The sequence below is a fragment of the Mytilus galloprovincialis genome, chromosome 14, assembly GCF_965363235.1.
Source record: "Mytilus galloprovincialis chromosome 14, xbMytGall1.hap1.1, whole genome shotgun sequence".
NCBI lineage: Eukaryota > Metazoa > Mollusca > Bivalvia > Mytilida > Mytilidae > Mytilus > Mytilus galloprovincialis.
In genome coordinates, this window is record NC_134851.1 from 39,544,545 (window position 1) to 39,564,689 (window position 20,145).

A 20,145-nucleotide genomic window follows, 5' to 3' on the forward strand; every position below is an offset into this window, starting at 1 on the left:
ATGTATGTCTTATCTGTAGGAGAACAATACATTGTCATTAAGGTAGGTCAGATGTTTTGCAACATTTTCGTCTGTTAAGATCGATGTAACATTTGTGCTCTAAGAAAATTGTATTTTGTCACATGGATCAAAAGACATATCAAAAGAAATCGTAATATATCGTGAGGGTTCGACACTTTGAATGCACAATTATAGAAAAGCTTCAAATATCAGTGTATGCTGTTCCGAATATTAAGTATTGGTTTTAATTTTTTTTTAATTAGGACAAACCTTGCTTTATGCTTAATGTTGCTTAAAATTCTGAGACAATGTCTAAAAGATATAGCACCCAATTTTATATTATTACTGATAGGGTATGATATATGTCAGGTTGTTTCATCAATATTAGATAAGGTTTGAAACCTCTTTGGCATTATTTTTTTTTAATGAAAATGAAGTAGACATCGAAAAGTGCATTATTTTGTACTTAAAATAAAAGAAACGTGTTTAAACAATTTTCCAAACCTTGATAATTAACAAGCTGGTTTGAAGAAGATTCTGATATTAACCTTTAGAGATTGAACACACACTTATGACTTTGTCTGGTTCACCAAACATATAAAATGCCCCAAAAAATTTGAAAAATGAAAAAAAAAGACAAGTTTGATATCAACTTTAAGATATTTTCAAACTAGTCAGTGAGCATACAGGCATGATTTTCTTTTTCATCAAGAGTTTTGAATTGCTTATCATGTTTTATTTGGTAATGCATGAGCAGATAAAATATATCTGATTTTAAATTTACTTTTAAATTTTGCTCTCGAATGCTTTCTCTTTTCTCAAATATTTGTAATGAATAATTGTTTCATTATCTTTACAAAAACTTGATTCATAAATAAATAGAACTCAAAAGGTCTAACCTATTTTTATTTTATATGTTAAGATTATCTCTAAAACTTCAACTAAAGCAGAAAAAAGAATTTGAACTTATAGAAGAAAATAATAATCTGAAAACAGAGAGAATAGAAAGAAATCTAAGAGAATGTGCATTGTAAGTTTGATATGAAATTAGTTCTGCTGTCTTCCAAATATTGTTCTCAGTTATGATTTTGGGGGTAAATGTCTATCAAATATCAACTGCAATACATTGACATAGTATATCGAATATGAACGTCTAGTCCAAACTACAAACTATGTTAACTACATTTCTGTACAAGCTGTACACGATATAAGCCATTTAGAATATTCAATATTAAATGTTGAGAATCTAAACATGTGGATAGTCTTCCATATGAACTGACCATGTGAACTTGTTTTGTTATTGTGTGAGTTAATCACATTTATTTTGAGAATAAAACCCGCTCTGAGTTGATGCTTTTTGAAATGTAGGGTGAACACCATGCCCTGTCATTCTCATTGAAATATGATAAACCGTTCTACTTCGTTAGTCCTGGTTTATATGCTTTTACATAGATAGTGATATGATTCTAAAACACAAAAAAAAAAAATCATAATTAATTGAAATGGAGATTAATAAAACACCGTTACTTCAAAGCCATATTTCATCGTAACGGTCAACAATTAATTTTATTATAAGACGAAATTTTAATGATATTCATGGGTACTCATCTGTAGCATAGATGTTCTCTGTACACTTATTTATCATAACGGTCAATCATCAAGTATTGTCGTTCAAAAAAATTACTGTAACATGTGTTATGTAAGCTTGTAGGGACCAATTTTAATTTCCGTTACTGATTTTAATTCGATTACGATGATTAATAAATCCGATATACCTAACAACTTCAATAACCTTTTTTTATATAATGTTTCATATCGTATGATTATCATGCATTTTATGTAGAGACTTCCGAGTGTTTATTTGAAGGGTCAACATATAAAAAAAAAATGATTCCGATAAACAAAATATTACGAAGGAAGATTATATGACATTATACAATGATGTTCGATGTTGATAATTTGCAGATGTTTCTTGTGCTGATGATGTGACCCATAGTGGCCAAAAGGTGAATTTTCTAAAAACAAGTGTTTTTAACGTTTTAGTGATTTAATGCAATTACAAATATGTGAAAAAAAAACTTAATACTCCTGTACTGTATTAGACACATGCAAAAGGAAAAAAAGCACATTGGCATCAAAGCCATTGTTTAAAGGAAACTGTGAAAACGGTCTTTCTTCTATATATATGGTGCTTATTTTAAAAATGTGAAAAGTTAATTGCTAGATATAAATAATGTGCTGATCACTATTATATATCATCAGATTGAAAGAACATGAGACAGCAGTTGTCAGACATACAGAAAAGATGGGTGCAATAAAAGAGAAACTGAAAGGAAAAGAAGAAGAAATTTATAACCTATCAAAGTAAGTCTGAAGGATTCGACTGCTTTAAGAAAAAAAAACTGTTCAGGTTTTCCCCCTTATTCTAATGTACTGTAAATTAAAGATTAGTAACTCTTTTGTCAATGATTGATCATCACTTTCATGATTTCTGACCTACAATGTACATCCAATCAAAATTACGTGCATATTGTTAACTTTGAAAATACGAATAATTGTTAATGAGATTTAACTTAGAAAACCAAAGACAGAACAACATAAACTCGGGTTGATCTCGGGTTCTTCAAAAGCGAAAATATATCCCGCGTCACAGGTATCTAATAGCGGAAAACTAAATCTTGATGTTGTTCGCTAACTTTTTAATTGAAGGGATGCATGGATATTTACCACTTAGATCACGGTTATTGTTTAAAGTATCCTTTCCAGCACCAATCTATTATGAAGAAGGTACAAAACACTAAAGGGGTAAAACTGTACTAATCAATTGACTGATCTAATCACGATTTGTTGTTATAAGCTTTTCAATGATTAAAATTGGTGTTTAACAAACTGGTTACGTTCAATAAAAATTTTCAGATAATTTGTATGTTTCTTGTGTTTTTCGATGTTGATGTTTTTTTCAAAGGGTCAATGTCAATATTTTGCCGAAAATTTATTTTCGTCATGCGGTTTGGTACCACCTGAACTAAATAAATAATAAAGATAATGTATTCAAGCTATTTAAAAGTAAAATATTATCAGCCCTGATATATGCATTTAAAAAATTTCCAAACCGACCTTCATTTTAAAAATGTAGTAGAAAAGTTAGATAAGAAAAAGACTGACTTATATTTGTTTATTTATTTCAAATTCTTTTGGATGAATAAATTTTACAGAAAACATGTTTAAAAGATTCAGTTAGATAGCATTATTTACACAACAGTACGTCATGGACGTTAATTGAATATTCTTTTTCTTTAAATTTTATTCTCCATTTGAAGCGTAAGAGGTCTGTCGAATATTAATACAAGAATAAGAAGAACATAGTTGGTTCCCATACTTATGTCTGATAATTGTTTAAAAACATGTAATCTGAAAATAACAAATACGTTGCTTATCACGAAATAAAGCATCTGATTACATTCCCTGTTGAACTAGAATGTCATTTATGCATGGCACGAGTTATTCCTCCCTAACATAAGATATTAAGGAGTAAATTTTGCTCTGTTATCTTTTTTTTTAAATTCTTGTGAATTGAAATTAAAATGACTTTGGTTAAAAGTAAAACAAGTCTAATCAGTTAACACTTTTGCAAGTTTCAATACGAAAAAGGATAGAAAGTAAAAAAAAATCCTTATATTTGACAGTTGTATGTTATTAATCTATAATACATTGCATTACCAAATTTCTGGGTCATAAACATGATAAACATATCCTTTGTGTGTTTCAAAGTACCATTATTTTTTATATGGGTTTTCTATAGAACATTTTGGAAATTTTAGGTTATATGGTCACTAAAGTATTTCTTTTTGCGCATTTGTTTGAATTTGAGAAAATCAGTTGTGGTATCACACCTGTATGTACTATAACAAATCTTAGGTTTTCTTGAATATCAACATCTAATTCTCATTGCCTCTGGAATTGGTGGTTTCTCAACAACTCAAAACCCGGGTGAGATTTCATGGAACACTTAGCATTTATGTATCCAATACAGTACAGGAAGGTTAAAGTTAATGTTTTCATTCTTAAGTTTAAATTCCAAGGGAGAATAAAACAATCATACGATTATGCAGGCATTTTTCCGTGGTTAGTTTGTTGGACTAATGAGTGTTCAATCTTGTCTTAAAAGTTTATGTTGCGCCTTTTTCAATCCGGAGTGTCAACTAAACGTTTTTAAACTTTGATTATCAAAGAAAATATAATGTACACTTATAACGTGAATATATATTTCTTAATGTATGACATTTGAAAGTATATCAAGAAAAAGATATATATATGCTTCATATTTATATATTAGATATTTCCTGAAGTAGAAACATATTTCATTGTCATCCAGTTTCTCAAATAAGTAAACTTTTTCAACCCTTATTTCTTGATTTGATATGTAGCTACACCTCTCATTCAATGAATTATTTGTTGAAAAGTAAAGTATACGAAAAAGACAGAACATTTTAGCAACAATATTTGTGTGATATGGGTGGCTCCACTATTAAATTTACAGAATACTGCCAAAAAACCTCGATTTTTACGAATTTCACGCAATTGGAAAATTTGTTTTTTTTAGCTGCGAAGCTTTTGGATGTTTTAGCTAAGTTTTCCTCAAAATGTCGACACATTTTCGTTTGAAAAAAAATATTTTTAAGGCCAACATTATGAGTTAGTGAACCAACTCCTTTCAATCGGACAATTTTTTTAGGATAGTTTTTCTAATGTAGGTGCTGTCGTTGTGAGATACAGTGCCAAAGAGACATTTTTACTGTCAATGTGTTTTGGTATTTTCCTAATGTGACAATGTTAATAATAAATATTAGTAATTTGTGTTTTGATATTGCTCAGACTGGAAAGGCAAGACACTACAGAAAAGATTGATGAACTACTAGAGGAACTGAAAGAAAAACAAGATAAACTGTCAATGTAAGTCCTACTAACATGAGTGTTAATTCCTATTGTATGATTAATAACTAATCAGTTACATGCTTGTTTTGAATTTAAAGAGCTTTTTTCTACATCCGACCTTGATTAAATACACAATGTGTACTTCTTATACACGAATCACTTATAATAAGATTATACATATGCATTAGCTGTTATCTACTCTGTGGTCTGGTTGTTGTTGTCTTTTTGACTCATTGCCGTTTCCATATTAATTTTAATACTGAGCAACACGAAGTCGGGATGAGCGTAGTAGTTCCTTAAGAGTGAATGTAGTCGACTCCACAATTTGCACTTGCCATTATGGCTAAACATATTTAAATGTATACAGTAAACGTTAATAGCATATATGTATGTATATTATTAGTAACATGGTGTGTAAGTGACCTAATACGATATACATGGGGTCAGTACATTCCATATGGGATGAGAGCGAAGCTCAAATCTACATATGGAATTTATTGACCCCATATACATCGTACTAGGTCACTAGACCACCTTGGAACGAATTTATCTTACCAACTATCTTCACATGTGGAATTTTGCCCAGCGGCCTATCAAAGTGACCAAGTCTTCAATACTCAGTTTTATTATCCTACTTCCTTTTGTCTATTCAGAAAACAAACGCCAACAATAACAACTTTTTAGCTTTAAATTTATTTTATGAATGTATTTCAATTGTTCATAACATGAAACAATTTCTACGTCTGTTGTCTTTTTATATGTTTTGAAAGGAAAGTAACCCCATTATGCCAACACTAACAACTTGTCAGCTTTAAGTTTTATGAACTTATTCCAACCTTTCGTCATCAATTTTTTTGTTTGTTGATTGCTTATAGATTTTCAGTGGCATCTTTTTTTGTTTTGAAAGGGAAGTAACTCCTTACTTACCCCATCTGGTAACCAACCATGTATGGTAACTAACTATATAATTGTTAGGACACCCTATAACAAATTTACATAGTCATCACGTGTAGTTCTTTAACCAATAATATCTCTATAAATCTATAGGAGGTAAGATAAATTCATACTATACATTGTTATATATATACATGTATCAACAAATCAAGCATTACAAAAAAAGTTCAAGCGATTCTAAACTTTTGAAGATATAAAACAAAACATCAGTTATTCGATATTTTAGGATTCGATTTAATAGATAAATGGATATGAGGTATGGGTGTCAACTGACCTTGCAAGTCGCACTATGTAAAAGTAAACTATTATATGTCATTTAAGCATGGATTCAACTTTGATACTCCGTATCACAAAATCATCAACCATTTATGTCCGGCTACAAATATTTTTTTGAGATTTGATATGGATTCACTTGAATTAGTGGAACTGTATCATGTGTGTAGTATATAAAGATATATCTGCAAATACTAAACAGAATTGAAGTTTTGTCATGAACGTTACTTAGCCGAGTTGAGAAAAAAGAAATCATAATATATGCAAATTTGGGTACCATCACGTTATGTACAGTTTGTGAAGTAATAATTTTTAGCATAATGGTTGATCATGTTTGAAAATTATAAGCATTGACCTCTTCAGCTCACCTGGAAAACAGGGCCATGTGAGATTTTCCCATCACTTGGCATCCGTCTACTCGGTCAAATTCAACCAAACTTGGCGACAATTATAACTAGGGTATTTAGTTTAAAAAATGTGTCCGCCTGCCAACCAACATGGCCGACATAGTTAAAATAGATCATATGGTTAAAATGCAGTTTTGGCTAATATATGTGAAACTCAACCAATTTGAGCAAATCTAAAATGGTGGTAAAAATGTTCACAAGGTCAAGATTCATCTGCTCTGAAATTTTCAGATGGATCAGACAACCCGTTGTTGGGTTTTTGCCCCTGAATTGTTAATTTTCATGAAATGTTGAACTTTTTGGTTATTATATATATCTTCAGAATTATTACAGTAATAATGTACATCAAACATTGTCAAAGTAAGATATTCAGATAAGTCAGCATGAAAAAATGGTAATTTAACCCACTAAGAAGTAAATACCCTTTATAAGAAAATTTTAACAGTGTTTTCGCCACTTTCGTAAATTTTGTAAACTTTTACAAAATATTTTCATCTGCAATTACTTTTTTGTCCAAGGTCATTATCTATAAAGAAAATTGAAAACAGCAAGAATGTTTATTAAAGAAATATCGACAAACACATCACCATCACAAAAACACTATTTTGTCATGAATTCTATTATGTCTATGATGTTTGTCCTTTGATTAATATGCACGAAACGCGCGTCTGACATAGTACAATGTACATTATAATCCTGGTACCTTTGATAACTATCACATCACTGGGTCGATGACACTGCTGGTGGAAGTTTCGTCTCCGAAGGTATCACCAGCCCAGTGGTCAATACTTCGGTGTTGACATGAATATCAATAATGTGGTCATTTTAATAAATTTCCTGTTATAAAACTTTGAATTTATCGAAAAACTAAGGATTTTCGTATCCCAGGAAAAGATTGCCTTAACCGTATTTGACACATTTTTTTGGAATTTTGGATCCTCAATACTCTTCAACTTTGTACTTGTTTGGCTTTATAAATATTTAGATATGAGCGTCACTGATGAGTCTTATGTAGACGAAACGCGCGTCTGACGTACTAAATTATAATCCTGGTACCTTTTATAACTATGCACATAGACTAAGGTGAGCGACAAAGGCTCTTAAGGTAGATCATAAGTATATATTTTTTGAGACAGAATTTTCTTATAATTTTGCTAAATTGAAGATTTTACTATGCTCTTTTTAAAAATTTATTAAAAGTATGAGTCACCGTGCTTTTTTGCAAGCTATGAGTCGTTGAAAATTGCCCAAATTTGGTTAGTTTGTTCATGAAAAAACACATTAGTGTGCATAAAAAAAATTCTGTGAGAAAGAATTTCCAAAAAAAATGTGAGGAGATAATATGTTTAAAGAAAATAAACAGAAAGCATGGTGTCACCGAACTTGTTTTCTTGCTACAATAAAAAATTTAAAAAATCCATATTAGTCCAGTAAAAATTTTGTACTACAAGAGTTATCTACCCTTAAATGGCTCATTTGAAAAAAATGATTCTAAAACCCCAAAAAATTGATATCTGTTAAAATATATCGTATAAAACAATTAATTAACAAGTTTTCTTTATATAGAAAAATAAATCTAACCATTGAATTGCAAATCTGTTTCCAAATTTGCAGATTTAGGCAAATAACTCGACCGATTTTGTACTGTAATTGTACAATCCAAGATGGCGGTATACCATGAATCTACCTTAAGAGCATCTATGTTGACATTACTTTAAAAACAACTCACGAATAGCGACATATCCGCAACTTAAAATTTTCAAACTTTAAGCAGTTGTAATCAACTTTTAATCATAATTGGCTAGAAGAAGCAGGTTCAGAAATTTACTTTTGCGTACGGTTGTCTTTGATTACTTACATATACTCGATTTGAACTGATAGCTGTCTCATTGGTGATAATCTATTGAAACTTTAATCAGATACTAGATCCAATCCGAAAATCATTGCACGAGTAATCAGATGTCTGAAATATTTAACACAATTCTTAAATGAATAAAAGAGTACACATTTGATACAACATGAACAACGATTATAAGCTGGTCTGCAGTAAGCATATAAGCATGGACCTTATTTGTATTAAGCCTCTTCGATTTTTTACAATCATTTGTTTGCTAATGAATTTGTCGATTTATTCGTTTTGGTTTTGCACTTAATTCTAGAATTTTATCTCGCTTTATATTGATTAGTTTTTTGTTCCATTTTTCTTTAGTAATAATCGATTATTAATAAACATACATATCATATAATTCTAACTTACTTTTATTTTACATTTTTAGATTATCTTCATTACTACAACAAAATGAGAACGAGAATAAGAAGCTGAAAACAAACATAGAAAAGAGATATTTAAGAGAACTTGCATTGTAAGTCATAGCTTGTTAGGAAACAGGTTCTTTGGCTTGTTGCTTTTCAAATATATTTCGTAATTGCAGATACATGTATATAAGGTAAATAAAAAGTATATCCACCAAACAATAATGCATATTTTATCAACTTTGAACGTCTAGTTCATATTTTAAAAACTACATTTCTATATATAACTTGTGCTGATTGGCACGATAGTCCTTACGATAACCTAATATCAAATATCAGAAAACCAGACATGTGGCTGACATGTCCAACACCTTGCGCTATTATTTTGGTATGTTCTTATTTTACTTTTTTTCCATTCAAATAAAAAGGCAATAGTACTATACCGCTGTTCAAAATTCATTAATCGATAGAGAAAAAAAAACAAATCCGGGTTACAAACTAAAACTGAGAGAAAATGTATCAAATATAAGAGAACTACGACACAATAGAGACACAACACCGACACGTAACACACATATAAACGAACTGTAATGTAACAATGGCCATTTTCCTGACTTGGTACAGGTAAAAGTTAATGCTGCACCGTTTGTTTTCAGCTGTCATGGTTTATTCAATTTTATTGAGTTAGTAGTTAAGCTTTTAAACATTATTAAATTTCATACTTGTTCGAATTTGAGATTTAGAAACAAACCATTATTAACAAGAACTATCTTTAAATTTGAGCATATTTTTAAAACTATCATTTCGATAACATTCAGAAGCACAATGACTTAATGATGCAGGACCTCTTTAATTTAATCTTCATCTGAATGTAACTACAAGAAGGCGATTGCAGTGCACTGAAAACCTGCATAGTTTGGCACAATTTGTCCAAAAGGTGGCAACGCCCGTTCACGACCTTCATCTTGTGAACAACACTGCTCTAACTATCTAAAAATCAATGAATTACCAACAAAAGGACGTTACAAATTGTTTTGTGAATATTCCGATTATATTTAAATTAGTGATTTGCCATTTAAATAACATTTTCTCTGTTTGTGTTCAGTATTCTCTGTCCTCGTATTTTTCTGTTTACATTCACCAAAACCCCGCGGAAATCTCACATGCGTAGGTGCGTTCTAAAAGTCATGCTGCCATAGTTAAGCGTCCTTAAGTTCAAAGGGCACAAACCGAAACTATACCGACTACGTCGGAAAAAGGACAAGATCATTGCAGAAGTCAACCTTTTTAAAATTATATGGTAGAATTGGATGGTATCCGTGTGTGGTCATCTGTAACCTAGATAATATTTTAACACAGATTTTTCATAATGATCAACCAACTGGTATTGCGTTCTGGGGGTGTAATACCACTTTTGACTTTCCCCTATTAGTTTTCGGTAAATTTGCAATTTTAAAAAAACTGCACGAATTTAATTGTTCAACGAATAATTCATGTTGTATGGAAAAACAACGGAATCTACATCAGAGAATATTCATCAATAAACGAACATCGGTACACACGAAAATAAATAATTCAACAGTTTCTTTTTGTTGCATAAAAGAAAAAATCACTTGCAGTAAACCAATCAATGGTCACCCTTATTCTTCACGTGTTTATGAGTAAGTAACCATGTAACCCCAAGTTTAAAAATATGCTATAGAAACATACAATAAAAATAGTGATTTGAAAGACGAAGATAAATGTTTATGACATAGCATCTTCTGTAATCGATTAACCTTAAGGTAGCACAATACAAAGATTTGTTCACTCCCAATCAGACAACTTTAAACTGATGTAATTCATTTAATCCTTCTTAATATTATAAATGAGGTACCAAAAGAAAGAAGAAAGATTCATCTTTCAAATTGTGATAATTTCATTATGACATAATTATTACATAATTAATTATTATGTAATAAGTTGCTATATTGTGATGTCCACACTTGAATGAATTTAGCGTCTTTGTTCCTCATAGCATCCCAAAATATTTAATAGATTCTTGTACAACACAACTTGACCTCCAAAACCGTGTCTCAGATTTTCAAAAACATCAATAGAACAAATTTTATACCCAATTGAATTTAGTGGTCTCTTATGAATTATTGTTGCAAATTTCATTGTAGATTTATGAGAGAATGAAATACAATAGGAAAAATCGGAGACACAGTTTGGGAGGTCAAACTGTGTTGTGCATGAATCTATAAAATATTTTGGGATGCTATGAATAACAAAGAAGCTAAATTCATTCAAGTATGGATATCACAATATGGCAACTAATTACATAACAATTAATTATGTAATAATTATGTCATAATGAAATTATCACAATTTGAAAGATTAATCCTTCTTCTTTCTTTTGGTACCTCATTTATAAAATTAAAAGAAAGATGAGTTGAATTACATCATTTTAAAGATGTCTGGTTGGGGATGAAAAATTTGTAGTGTGCTACCTTAATAGTGCTGAATAAACTATGGAAAATATGAGGGCGTTGTTAGTGATATATCTTCAGATTGGACATCAATTTACTTGTTGATGTTCGAACTTGTATTTGTTGAATATTATGTTATTTAAAGTAGTTGTATATATGGATATCTGAGACGAAATAATAATATGAAAATGGTACATTTAAGCATTCTTGATAAAAGGCTGCTTATTACATCAAAAGTGGAACAACCTATATACTAGAACGCCCTCACCCATACATTATTTTGTGTGCAGGTTTTTAAAGAACGTAAACATTCAGAATCAAAATGGAAGGATGGAAATAAATTCTGCAGATGAAACTAATGATACAAAATTGGAACAATCTTTTCCGCCTATAGAAGAAAACGTATTGAAAAACTTTAAAGGTAATACACTTACAACCATCATTATAGGATATTAGAAAATGTGCTGTGTATGAAAACCATCCAAATTTTTAATGTCACTTGTTTTTTCATGCAAGCCCTTTTTTAACAAACCGATTGTTTTTATATATTATGTATACATTTGATTGTCTTGATTGATAATTTGAAATTACCAAAGGAACATTGGCTAATAAGGACAAAGTTTTGAAAATGGAAAATAGGACGGAAATTTGTGAAATGTGATTAATCATTTCGAAATAAGGTATATAAATGAATGCTGTTGTTTGTTAATGCAAGAGAACAGATAGACATATAGTTTATGCAAGCCTTTGCTGAAGTCCAGAGAGCAAGACATTCACTCATTACAAGTTATCGGTTTAAACGAATTCATTTGTTTACATAAATAAGGCCGTTAGTTTTCTCGTTTGAATTGTTTTACATTGTCTTATCGGGGCCTTTTAAAGCTGACTATGCGGTATGGGCTTTTTTCATTGTTGAAGGCTGTACAGTGACCTATAGTTGTTAATGTCTGTGTCATTTTGGTCTTTTGTGGATAGTTGTCTCATTGGCAATCATACCACATCTTCTTTTTTATAATTGTAACTATATAAATAAAAGCGGTTAGGAATGTTTTCAATCCAAATAGCAAATCAGACGCTTCATGCATGTGAACATTGGTATATTGTCGGAACAGGTCGACACATTGGTAAAAAGACAGCGTTACTCTTTTCATTTTCTTGTCGCAGGCAATATCTCCCAACAACGAGGTGCATTAATGATAGCTGCAATTGAATTTGGAACGACGAATTCAGGCTGGGCTTATTCATTTGACCGGGAATTAAAACCACACTACCCTGATATTTTCATAAAAAAGGGTTGGGAAGGAATAAATGGTAAGCAGACAGTAAAAACACCTACGGTGGTTTTATTTGATCCAGAAGACCAGTTTCACAGCTTTGGATACCAAGCTGAATTAACATATGCAAAATTGATTGACAAAGATGAAGCTAGTGGATGGAAATATTTTAAAGGATTTAACATGGCTCGTTTTACCGACGAAACAACTGAGATTGGACATCACAAAAGAGACCTGGTAGGAATAGTTTAAAGAAAAAATAGCAGTATGGAGTTATTAAATTTTTATTTTGTACATGTATGTTCATAAACATGATAAAGGCAACAATAGTATACCGCTGATCAAAATTAATAAATCGATTATACCAAAACAAATCCCGGTTTAATATTTAAGCTCAGAGAAACATATCAACTATAAGAGGAAAACAAAGGAACAACAGGAACACTAAAGTGCAACAAAAACAAAAACCAACATATATAGAAACGAACAATTTGGTAACAACTGCCATATTCATGACTTGGAAAAGTACATTTACATAAAAATAGTGGCTTGAATCTGGTTTGATGGTTTGTATGACAATGTTAAACAAAACATCGCAAAATTGACAGCACTACTTGACAGAACTACAGCACACAACAACACGCAAGGATACTCATCATAGACAAACGCAAATACAAGTAATGGCAAGTAAAAGTCGACAAAACATGCAAATTGACGACGACGATTTATTCCATCAACGAGAGATAGCTCAGAACATCACTTACAGTGACACATTTACGAAACTAAAATGCAGTCCACAATTTTATACAATCAAATCTCTTGATAAATATAAAAATGGGACAACTCTCCACAAGAGTGACTCACAACAATGAACAAATCCCATGCCGCATAGTCAACTATATAAGACCCCGAAATGACAAGGCAATTTTACAATTTTGTGTAATACAAACGATAAGACATTACACATTATTCAACTAAAACCATAATAATAAAAAAATGAATGTTGGATGTACAAAATTCTGAGACAATTCAAATTCGCATTCAGTATAACCATCTCATATTTTGGAATAGGTCACACTCGGTACATGTACATAACAGACAGACAACATAGATGTTAAACCACAATCTGATATATGATAATAATGGCATAAGATACAGACACATCGTATAGATCATGCAATAAATGATGGTGTCCATATTGTGTTATTATTAATCTTTCCTTCTCCGTTCATACACAGTTTTGATTGAGAGGAAAACTCGACATGGTTAGAAAATACAAGTCATGACACTAATACATATACGATTTAATAATATCATTATAAATTGTCACGGTCAGTAAAATACATAAAATCACACCATGACAAACTCAGGTTCAATTTGTATTGCATGTGTATATTTAAAAGTAATAATTCATTTCAAGAAATTAACCCGTGATGTTACAAACGTCACAAAATATAGACGTTTTTTTTGTGATGTTGGTCCATTCATTTGAAGTGCAGATTAAATTTTTTTTGTTGTGGAACTTATAGTTGCGATATATTTTGTATGAGTTTTTGACACACTTTATTTTATTAATCTATTTCAAGTGTTGTTCTTTTTACTCATTTTGTTGATCCGGTTATGATTCAGGTAAATATTGCATTCGTGAAATTTTAATTTGCAACCTAATTAAGTGTGTTTGTTAAAGCGTATGGCTTATGCCGATGGATTCCATGTAACACACTTTTTTTTAAAGTTGCAGTTTTGAGAACTCATTTCCATGGCATACAATTCTTTTTCTCAATTCCTTATATCCAGGAATAAGATGTGTAGACAACTGCTGGAGACTTTTTATACTCGTTTGAAGGACATCAAGTTATTCGTAATGTACATGTAGATAAGACATTTCTGTTTCATAATTATACGTGTCATTCTTGCTTTGTTACATAAAATATTCGTTTCAGGCTCCAGAAAACAGTATTAACCAACATGAGCTCGAAGATGTCAACGGCGCGACGTTATCTTCATTGACAGTATTTTCAGAATGTCTTAAATTTTTGAAAGACGACGTTCTCACATCTTTAACAAGGACGATAAATGATCAAGTTGGGACGAGAGATATATACTGGATAATACTTATTCCAGCGGTTTGGTCAAAGTATGGTCAACAGTTGATCAGACTTGCAGCCAATCAGGTAATGTTGACAAGTTTGTGGTCAAACATGAAAAAAAAAAACGAAACATTGAAATCAACTCTGGTTTTCTGAATACTAAATATTTATCAAAGTTAATACAGCTTTTAACCAAAAAAAACCTAAGTAAACAATGAGTAACATAAATGCATTACATATTGTGTCAACAGGTCGAATAAACATGAAAATAGGATTTGAGAATACTTGAAAACGCGCGTTAAGCCCAAAATAATTAACATAAGCAAATCATATATCAGAGACTTCAATCAATTCAAACACATCCCATGGAATTAGTGTTTGAGGACATTTAGTCAAAGAACCCATGACTTGTACAATGCCGACATATTAGTATCGATAAGTAGTAGGATCGTTATGATTGATTATTATAATAAATATGTATCCTTTTATATACAGTAAAACAATATTTAAATACAAAATTATATATAATGTTTATTTTTATTAATAATTTACCAATGACGCATTGATTAAAATCTGACAAAATAAATGAAATAACTTCACACACATCATGCACATGTAGGCATAACGAACGAGTTGGGAAGCGCCAAATCGAATTACCGTCTTAAATGGAAAAATACCAAAAGGGAATGTCAAATCTTCTCTTTGGCGGTCATTTAAATGTCTAAATTTAGAAAAGTACAATGACGGATTGTAATGTGTATATATACATGTCTGCCTGTCATGGTACGTAAGACCTCGACCATAAATGTTTAGATTTTCCCAGGTACTATTAGGAATAGAACCACTATATTTACTGACTGAATGACTTTCATATCTACTAAAATTTTGTGGTTTGGTTTGATTCTGCGGTAAAGCATGGAAGTATGACCACTATAGTTTGTGGATTGAATGGTTGTTATATGTACACGAGGGTCCATTTTAATATAACAATGAGAATGTTAAGCTAATGTGATACATGTAGCTATAGTAAGACATTTTAACTGAGAACCAGAAGTTATCTGAGAACCGGAAGTTATCTAAGATCCAGATGTTAAACAATTCGAAATGTCTTTATCTATTTAGAATACATTTTTTTCAGAACGGAAGGTCATTATTTCGAAGAATATACTCGGACGACAGCATATTTCAATGAAATATGCTTCAAGGAATAGAATAATGACCAGTGTGGGTTCATTAATTTCCTTCATATAAATGCAAGAGGGACAAAAGAAACCAGAGGAACAGTCAAACTCATAAAACGAAAATAAACTGACAACTCCATGGCTAAAAATGAAAAAGACAAACAGACAACCAATAGTACACAAGACACAAGGGAGACAACTAAAGAATAAGCAACATGAACCCCATCAAAAACTAGGAGTGATCTCAGTTGCTCCGGAAGGGTAAGCAGATCTTGCTCCACATGTGACACCCGTTGTGCTGCTTATGTGATTACAAATCCGGTATATAGTCTAATTCAGTAGGTAATGAAAGGGAAGGCGATTGTAGTTCCGACGTAAGGAACATATCCGATATCATTTTTGAAACGGTAATTCCATAACGGTCAACCAACTCGTGATGGCCTCCGTAAAATGTACGAAGGGATGATTTCAACTTCACCATTTGGAACTCTTGGTTTAATAGCTTCCTTGTGACCAACAATCCTCTATCAAGAAAATCATGATAGGAAATGCAAGCACGAGAATATTGTATCAATTGGGAGGTATGTACCCCGAATGCAGGAGCTGCTTACTTCAAAATAATATTTGTCTTTCCACATCAATTTTGAAAGTTTTTCAAAACATTTTGTTCCGGTTTACTCGAAGTTTAATTAAGCATCCAATCACAAGTTATAATACCGATAAATACATGGTTTATATATACTATTATATAAGTTACATTGTTGTACTTATGGTTAGGTAAGTGTCACTTCTGGTCTTATATGAAAGCTTCTTTCACATTGATTCTTAAGATATCTAGTTTCTTCTATATACTTTAGCCTGTAGAACAGGAGAGAATTGGCCACTTCCAGTTTATCGAAAGTCAATTCTGCTCTTGAGCGATAAGTTTATGGATTTATATTACAAAATATGCAAAGTCCGAGTTTATCTTGTTATCAACTCAGAACATCTCATAAATGTACCTTAGGTCTGTATTACTTACCGTTCATGTGATACATTGACATATCACTTATGTCAAATTAAAAAGGGGAAATAATTGTTATATAGAGTCTACAAATTAGGTTAAATTTGGAAAATCATTTAAGGATACAACGAGAAATATAGAACAATAGATTTGTCGCTTTCGAAACAATGAAAAGTCAAAATAAATAATATGACTTAATCTTTGACTTTGACCTTAAAATTCTGAGGATATAACGAGCAATTTAGTAAAATAAATTTGTCGCTTTCTTTTACGACTACAGAGGAGATATCACCACAAGGAAAACATTTTTTTGGGGAGATAACTCGTACAAAAAAGTCTGTGACTAAACAGGGTCAGTCTGAAATGTGCAATAACTTTTCCATATCATATGAAAAATATCTAAGCGACTCCTTGCAAAACCATAAAACAATTTTTGGAATTTGGTGGAAGAAGAAAAAAATAATCTGAGCAAATATAATAGGTCTTGCCACAAAGTAGTGGAAAAAATTTTTTATGTGAGAATTTCAACTTGCCATTAAAAACAGATTATATTATCATATAGGAAATCAAATAATTAGTTTTAATAGAAACAGAGTTTTACTCAAAAGTTTATCTGTTCTAGTGTGTCGTCTATTCAGAATGATACATTGTGTTGTGAAACTGCTATTTTTTTGTCTATATATGCTCCTTATCAGTGTGACTTGTATACTTATTACTTTCCAAACTTATTTTTCGTTGAAAAGTTATGATTATTTGTGTAATTATAAAACATGAATATTACCAAATATTTGTCTTTACAATTGTAATCATTTGCAGGCCGGAATTGTTAATGAACAATTATCTTTAGTTTATGAACCTATTGCTGTGGCTATCGATTGTAAAATGTGGCAGACTATAGAATGTATAAAATGTATTACGTCTCTGAAGGAACAAGATAGAAAAAATACCCTCACAACAGCGTTTGATACAGAAGAAAAATTCTTGGTTATAAATTGTGGAGGTAAATTATTTTTTTCTCTTCCATTAAGTAGTCTTAAATATATAAAGCTTACGATGCATATGAAAAAAAAGCTTTGATACTTTACATCTAATGGCGTATATACTACTTTTAATAAGTACTGATCTATCACCTTTCGTGTAGATTTACCTTTGTTATGAAGTAAACACGGAAACAATAAACACATCAATCATATTTTTTATTCATTGTTATTTTCAATATTTCGTTGTGTTGTAATTAACACGTGTTTGATATTTTGTAAATGAATATGAGCGTCACTAATGAGTCTTGTGTAGACGAAACCACGCGTCTGGCGTACTAAATTATAATCCTGGTATCTTTGATAACTATTAACACAAGAGAGACGTATTAATTTGCACTGGAATTCATTGTCAAGATTCGATAAACTGATGGTTTTAGTCCTGTTTTTTTATGTGTAAAATATTTCAATACTAGATGAAGAAAAACATATTAATTATTACAAGAATTGTTATTTTTTAGAAGACATAGTCCATATTGCAGCTTACCAGAGTCAGATGGGTAACAAACATGTCGAAATAATTCGACCAACAAGCCTACAATGTGGAGGAAAGGAGGTTGATAATCAGTTCCTGGATCTAGTTCTTGAAATCTTTGGAGTCGATATCTGGCATAACTTTGAAAAAAAAATCATATTCGAATATCTTGAAATGAGGGCACTGTTTGAATCTCAAAGGAGTGTAATTGGTTCGAATGATGAAGATAAAGTTAAAATACGGTTTCCCGCACAATTATTTCATGAATACAGACTGGAAACAGGCTTGGAATTTCAGTCAGTAAAAGGTGTTATGAAGTCAAGGGATAGACTTATATTTCCAATTCAGGTATTCAACGACATTTTTGAGAAACAAGTCAATAAAATTGCTGGTCATGTAAGACAAATGCTTCAGAAACCTGAATTGGCAGGATTGGGAACAATATTCATGGCTGGTAGTTTCTCTGAATCTCCATTGCTTTATGAACAAATGAAATTAATATTTTCGTCTTTTAATGTTTTAAGACCAAATGAATCTGGTTTATCTGCTTTGAAAGGGGCAGTAATAGTTGGTTATACTCCTGTTGACATCCACGAGAAGTATCTGTGATAAACTACGGGAAAACGTGTTCCTTTCCTGATGATAACAACATTTATCGCTATTTAACGAAATTTTTCTTTGATCTCACTGACTGATAATTTCCTTTCTCAGCTCAGTAGAGTGATATGAAAAATTATCGATAGAAACTAAGGGCGCGAGTGCCCGTTGTCAATGAAATTAATAAAGTCGTCATAGGTAAAATAGCGATAAACAGATTATCCTTGGTCATCTCAACTCGATTGCTTTTCTCACTTCGCCGTACCGGATCAAGCGAGAAAATCAATCTCGTTGCGATGACCAGATGCAACAGATGGCAGAGCTTAGTTTGACAGCAAATTTAAAAAAAAGGAAAGTGAATTTATTGAACTAAATAGTATGATTTAAATTATTCAAGCCTTGCATCTAAATTAAAAAATCGTAACTGCTGAATATTTACATGGAATTGATCATGTTGATATAGGGAAAGTATTATCGTTTTTGAACATCGCTATATCTCGAAATATTTAAAAATGTATGAGACACTTTGGCATTTTTAGATATATATTATGCACTTTGAACCATTTAAACATTTTGTAAGAAAACATGTTCCAGTTGACAACATATCGCATGAAACTTAAAATTTAAATGTTAAATAATGCATTACGTATTTTCCCAAATACTATTCCAATGTAAATAAATTTGGTGTATTTACTGTCTTCTGGTTGGTTAAAAGTATTAGTTTTATTTTCAATGTTGTCAATTTTTATGGCCATAAAAATTGAGAGAACATAACTAATCGCAATCCAACTTATTTAATTATATCTTCTTGCATTTATATCTTCTCAGAAATATAAAAAAAAAACAAGAATCTATTTTCTATTATTAATATTACTTTTACTGTTTGTTCTGTTTTTGGTGATATCCAATTTACGTTGCTCGGTACCTATACATCCCGTCAATGTGTTGTTTGTATTATCTTTCATTTTTGCTGATTTGTTTTGTACGTGTGACTTTTTGTGTGTGTGGTTTTTTTTTTTTGTACATTTGACGTGACTCTGTACTTTTAAAGATCCCGCCGTTATGTCATTGTTTTATTATAATACCGTTATGTTATTTTTATATTATTTGAACGACAAAATTATTTTATATTTCTTCCTATGTGACGTTTACATTCTTACATCAAACACGCGACTCTACACTAGAGTTGATGTGA

General features: G+C 31.1%; 1 protein-coding gene across 1 annotated transcript; it reads left to right on the forward strand.

Annotated features, from left to right (window-relative positions):
• Positions 1-946: 946 nt before the first annotated feature.
• On the forward strand, positions 947-19,878 carry LOC143058775 (heat shock 70 kDa protein 12A-like). The gene is made up of 9 exons (XM_076232218.1): positions 947-1,030; positions 2,263-2,364; positions 4,876-4,953; positions 8,846-8,932; positions 11,584-11,714; positions 12,458-12,804; positions 14,511-14,741; positions 17,658-17,841; positions 18,340-19,878. The coding sequence occupies exons 2-9, from the start codon at positions 2,306-2,308 to the stop codon at positions 18,960-18,962; spliced, it is 1,740 nt and encodes a 579-aa protein (XP_076088333.1). The 5' UTR covers positions 947-1,030; positions 2,263-2,305; the 3' UTR covers positions 18,963-19,878.
• The last annotated feature ends 267 nt before the right edge of the window (positions 19,879-20,145 follow it).